Source organism: Palaemon carinicauda, chromosome 31 (assembly GCF_036898095.1).
Source record: "Palaemon carinicauda isolate YSFRI2023 chromosome 31, ASM3689809v2, whole genome shotgun sequence".
In the NCBI taxonomy this organism is placed as follows: Eukaryota; Metazoa; Arthropoda; class Malacostraca; order Decapoda; family Palaemonidae; genus Palaemon; species Palaemon carinicauda.
In genome coordinates, this window is record NC_090755.1 from 79,154,530 (window position 1) to 79,160,788 (window position 6,259).

Below are 6,259 nucleotides of genomic sequence, written 5' to 3' on the forward strand. Positions count from 1 at the left end.
AATATTCATTATAAGAAAATTAAAGGAAAATCGGTAAAGTATAACATTTTTAATAAAACGTCATATGAAGCTTCTAAATATCATACTAAGCATTATGACCGATGATAAAAATGTACGAGCAATTGAAATTTATTTCAGTGGAAGCAAAGCAATAATTCTGAATATGCAGAAAGATAAAGTATCTAGTCTGGTGTAATAAAAAAAAAAACCAGCATTTGTCATGGGTCTCCTATGATTGTACCAGCAAGTGATATAGACTTTAGTTTTGGTGTAGTGATGCGTGTATATATATATATATATATATATATATATATATATATATATATATATATATATATATATATACTGTGTATATATATATATATATATATATATATATATATATATATATATATATGTATATATATATATATATATATATATATATATATGTATATATATATATATATATATATATATATATATACATATATATATATATATATATATATATATATATATATATATATATATATATATATTGTCTGGTGGAGGTTGGATCGATAAGCCGTTTCAAAATATTGTTCTGTTATTGAAAAACGAACCAATGACTTACCTTAAGACGGGTTTACACGGTCGGACGGTTCGTAGAACGTGGTTCGACAGACGTGTTTGAAGTGATATTCGAACGTGTGAACGGAATATGTGGTTGTCGAATGTGTTCTTCGAACGGTTCGAAAAAAAAGTCTGTTCTCACCTGACTTTTGTGGGCGGGGCTTCATTCGCCACAAACCTTATGCATTTTTTGCTGACTTCACCTCTTCGAACCGTTTAACAAATAGGTTCGACAACGGGGTTCGACGAACTGTTCGACCGTGGAAACCCCGCTTTAGACTTGGGTAAACAAATTTAATCGTTTCACGGGGAAAGCCTGACAGAGTTAATAAATATTAAATATTTATTTTTATCTAGATTTCAATATTCAGTGACTTACTGTACTCACATATGCACTCTATTGCGTTTAATACCACGCTTGAATTTAAAAGGTTGACATTTCTATAAACTAAGTAGAAAATATTAAAATATATCCTATTCACCAGTAGTCGTCCATGAAGGGTGATCTTTCAGAGGCCTCCTTGGGTCTCTTGGAGTATCCGTGCACTCGACATTCAAAATGTTTTAATGCTCGAGCAACTGGAAATCAAGATTTATAATTACTGTTGTGTGACTGTTTACAATTACATAGAAGCTTTGAATTTCCTTAGACCAGTGGTGGTGAAATTAGGTCTATAAGATGACTTGGGGATTAGAGACATGTCAAAATAGATATATATTGCACAATGTATTATTCTCTCTCTCTCTCTCTCTCTCTCTCTCTCTCTCTCTCTCTCTCTCTCTCTCTCTCTCTCTCTCTCTCTCTCTCTCTCCCTCCCCCTAGTGGTGGTTAAATTATGTCTATAAGATGAATTGAGGATTAGAGACATGACAAAATAGATAGCCTACATATAGCACAATGTATGATTCTCTCTCTCTCTCTCTCTCTCTCTCTCTCTCTCTCTCTCTCTCTCTCTCTCGCCAGTGGAGGTTAAATTAGGTCTATAAGATGACTCGGGGATTAGGTACATGATAAAATAGATAGCCTACATATAGCACAATGTATGATTCTCTCTCTCTCTCTCTCTCTCTCTCTCTCTCTCTCTCTCTCTCTCTCTCTCTCTCTCTCTCATACTCACTTTCTAGTCCCATGGCTGCAACTCCCATGATGCCGACCGTAATCTGGCTCAGACTACGGTACAGGGTAAATTTGTTACTTCTGTCGTACATTTTGTGTTTCTGAAAAGAGACGAACCGGGAAAGGATCTAGTTAGACGATGCAAACATCTAAATTTCTTGTAATGTTCATCTGCAAATATTAATTTTGTATGAACTTGTTGATGTGTCAGGTAACTCTACTTATAGAGGATAAACGAAAGCATATAAAGAATTCCAAAGTTTGTAAAAAGAACATTATTGAAGCGTGCAATCCATGAAAAAATTTGTCTAGCCTAAAGCGTTAGTGCAAGGGCAGATCGAGCATCTTAAGGCCCACTTTGATAAATTAGTCTCTGTACCGAGTAGGCCTACCGGTATCGATAATGTCTATATTCCATCTAAAAACATGCCAGGATGGTTTGCTGTGAGCGGTCAGACGAAAATCTCCCACCCTCACCAGTCTGCTGTTGACCAGTAGTGGACCTAAAGAGGAGTCGTCTACTGTGCCACTTTTCTCCCTTTCACGACCAGTCATACACACAAAAATCTTTTAACGTAATTACAAGCAATGCTCCCTTTCGTCTATTTTGGAGCTTCTTACCTTTTGCGAGTTATCTAAATAATTTAATATTTAACAGACCGAAACCCATTTCTCAGTTCAATAATCCTAATTTTTTTTTTTTAATTTTCAGTGTCAAACAACTTTTCTCTTACGGGCTACCAACGCAAGAGCCCGTGCTTTACTTAAGGTAAATCAATCTAAATTAAAGTAAGGTTGTAGTTGGCCAATGTCTTGATGAAAACTAGTCAAACCCCATAAATACATGTCTGAGGCCTTTATCTTGCAGTGAACCAGAAGCAGCTGCATTTGTTGTTGTTGTTGCAGCTGTTTGTTTGTTTGTATGTTTGCGTGTTGAATGAGAGTAAGGGGGGGTGGGAATTAATTAACAGATGTAATAGCCCTGCATTGTTTGAAAGGTAAAATTAAGCACGTACCTGATTCTCCATTGTTGAGTACCACAATCGTTCATGACAAATAACTTGCCCTACCACATACTCAGCCATGATGAGCCCAATATGCTTCGAGATGTTGCGAGTGACGACGTAAGAAGGAAGTGGCTGAAAAATACATGGCAAAATTAGTGTAAAGAGGAAGAATAACTTGGGCTGTACTTAATGCTTATGAGTAGTTATTTAATATAGAAACGTTAGTACTAGTTACAGAATTCAAGGAGCAGTGCACATGACAAAACGGTTTAGATGTCAAATCGAATATCAGTTCACGGCAAAATTAAAATATATATTTCACTTGTGGGGCCGATCTTGACTTAAGGGCGCCAGTCGTGGTACAGCACTGTAACAACTGATGCAAAATTTCTTGCCTTTGAGAATAAAGCATTTAGAAGGCTTTTGAGAATCAAATGGCAGAAGCATATAACAAACGCGGTGAAACTATATGGCTTGATTACATGACTCTCTCTCTCTCTCTCTCTCTCTCTCTCTCTCTCTCTCTCTCTCTCTCTCCTCTCTCTCTCTCTCTCTCTCTCACGTGCAGGGGTGCCCAACGTGAACGATATTACCAGATTATCAAAATGGAGGTGAGTGGGGCATATTTTAAGAAGAAGTGAAGATGATTTAGCCCAGGATGTACCTAAATGGAAGTCGCTGGGCTGGAGTGGATGTGGTACACCAAGAAAAACGTGGCTGATGACAATGCGTAGAATGACTGGGTCTAAGAATTGGATTGAGCTCACAGAGATGGAGCAGGAACGAAATATGGTGTGAATACATTGAGACCCTATGTTTCCCATACCAAAGGATTAATAGAAGTGGACAACGGAATGTAGGCTACACAAGTCGTCTGAGAGAAGGACAGAGAGACGAATGCACTATTAAAAAACAAGAAAAAAACTGATAAAGATACTGAGCCCAAACGTATCAGCTTGCGATCATTATGTTTAGATTTACCTGTAATGCTAACATAATAGGTTGAATTATACTTTGACATTATTCTATTGTTGAAGTCCTTTTCTCCCGCTACGTGAAATGTCCTCATTTCCCAAGAATGGCACAAAAAGTATCCACCGTCGTTAATTACCTTATCTTCCCTTCTTTCCCTTAGAAGTTGCTCCGCTCCAGTGCTTGTGAGTTGCACCCATTTGACTTTTGGTAAGTCGTACATCACCTGGAATGTTGGTAATTAAATCTCTATATTATTATTATTATTATTATTATTATTACTAGCTAAGCTACAACCCTAGTTGGAAAAGCAGGATGCTGTAACCCCAAGGGCTCCAACGGGGAAAAATAGCCAAGTGAGGAAAGGAAATAAGATAATAAACTACAAGAGAAGTAAAGAACAATGATTGTTCATATGAAATACTTGAACAATAGTAACAACATTAAGATAGATCTTTCATAGATAAACTATAAAAATACTTATATCAGCCTGTTCAACATAAAAAAAAACTAAGAACACTCGCTGCTAGTTTGAACTTTTGAAGTTAAACGTCAGGCTGAAGTCAACCAAAAAGTATTCGAAGGGTTGAAAATGGTTTTGTGAAAAATGAGCAAAAGTCCTATTTTATATTAGGCCTATATTCATAGTATGCCTAAAGGTGATGGGTATAGTTATGCTAGCTGGTGTCCCCTTTTATACAATGAAAGTGTAAGAGATGGGAATAGAATTTCGTGTTTATGTATATTTGTGGAAGATATAAAGCTTACTTGTATCAAAGTATGAGGATTCAATACAAGGATGTCAGCTTCTTGCATCAGAGCTACTTCCTCGTTCGTCAATTTCCGGGTTAAGTTGCGACTGTCACCGGGAGACTCCGATTCACCTGTAAAGTTATGAACAAATTTCGTTTATATTTTGACCATATATATATATATATATATATATATATATATATATATATATATATATATATATATATATATATAATATATATATATATATGTGTATATATATATAAATATATATATATATATATATATATATATATATATATAAATATATATATAATATATATATAAATATATATATAATATAATATAATATATATATATATAATATATATATATGTGTATATATATATAAATATATATATATATATATATATATATATATATATATATATAAATATATATATAATATATATATATATAAATATATACATAATATAATATATATATATATATATATATATATATATATATATATATATATATATATATAGTGTGTATATATATATATATATATATATATATATATATATATATATATATATATATATATATATATAATATATATATATATATATATATATATATATATGTATATATATGTGTATATATATATATATATATATTATATATATATATATATATATATATATATATATATATATATATATATATATATATATATATATATAAAGTTAGTTATGTTTTATCCCCTATTCACCTTCAAATTAACCCTGCAGAATTGCAAGAGGCCGTGTTTGGCCACAAGTGTCAGGCTATCTACAATAAGTTAGTTAATCCCAGCCAGTGCTTCCATTCAAACAATGACCAGAAAATCTCCCTTGGTCATCACAGCCATCCTCTTTCAAGTCTTCTCGATCATCAGGTAAATAAGGTGTTCAAAATTGCTATGAAAATATTAATTCAAATGTCAGTTTCAATGGCAACCCAACGACGAAATGAAAAATATATATCCTATTCAAATGCATTATATCACTATTCTTGGATTGGTATAAAATACTCCTTTACTATTCACTCGCCAAGAACACTTCCAAACAACAATTATCGTTTTCTTAATTTTTTGTATAAATTCTTTCTTTTCTGAACCCTTTGAAACTCACACGCAAGGGCATTCCTGATGTCAACACCAGGAAACGCTTCTTTTAAAGCATCGTATGCACCAGGCACAATTGTGTTGACCACGACGATATCCTTCCTTCCTGGCATCCTAGAGACTGTAGACTGTCTAGTCTTAGAATAGGATTATTAACCTTTGCAGAAGAGAATAAGCGATTGGAAACTGTTGCTTCCTTTGTAAGACTAGGTGAAAAGCTTGACTAGTATGCGTGGCGTGCGTCGAAACTAACTTCAATATTAGATTTGGTCCTGGTATTCAAGATCATCTCACCCTACGTGCCACTGAATGAAGAGAGCAAAATCGAGGTTAGCTAAGCATTCACACGGCTGTCGACTATCATTGAATCTAAATTCGAAGCTTAGAGTTCAATCACCTTAATTTTGTGATTTTTTTTTTTTTTTATAGTTGGTTGGGAGCACGATAACGCCTCCATTAATTGCTTGTTTTTCTGTGTAGCAGCGGGATGGTACCACATATTCCACCACTATTTAATCAACCGAGGGTGATAACGTTTACGACTTCATTTAGAAGTGTTCTTATCAGATTGGATTGTTTTGACCTATTTCATCATCATCATCATCTCTTCCTCCTACGCCTATTGACACAAAGGGCCTCTGCTAGATTTCGCCATCGTGTGTTGTC

General features: G+C 33.8%; 1 protein-coding gene across 2 annotated transcripts in view; it reads right to left on the reverse strand.

Annotated features, from left to right (window-relative positions):
* Window positions 1-6,017, reverse strand: part of LOC137625028 (glyoxylate/hydroxypyruvate reductase A-like) — a 9,915-nt gene extending 3,898 nt beyond the window's left edge. Inside the window, exons 1-6 of one of the 2 annotated variants that reach the window (XM_068355963.1) lie at window positions 5,201-5,424; window positions 4,459-4,574; window positions 3,830-3,916; window positions 2,728-2,850; window positions 1,713-1,812; window positions 1,077-1,173 (exon numbers count right to left, since the gene is read on the reverse strand). In XM_068355963.1, the coding sequence (XP_068212064.1) occupies window positions 1,077-1,173; window positions 1,713-1,812; window positions 2,728-2,850; window positions 3,830-3,916; window positions 4,459-4,506 (455 nt within the window). In that variant the 5' untranslated portion in view covers window positions 4,507-4,574; window positions 5,201-5,424. Of the gene's footprint in view, window positions 1-1,076; window positions 1,174-1,712; window positions 1,813-2,727; window positions 2,851-3,829; window positions 3,917-4,458; window positions 4,575-5,200; window positions 5,425-5,600 lie in introns of those variants that run through there. The other variant, XM_068355962.1, reaches the window with a different exon arrangement.
* Between the last annotated feature and the right edge of the window lie 242 nt (window positions 6,018-6,259).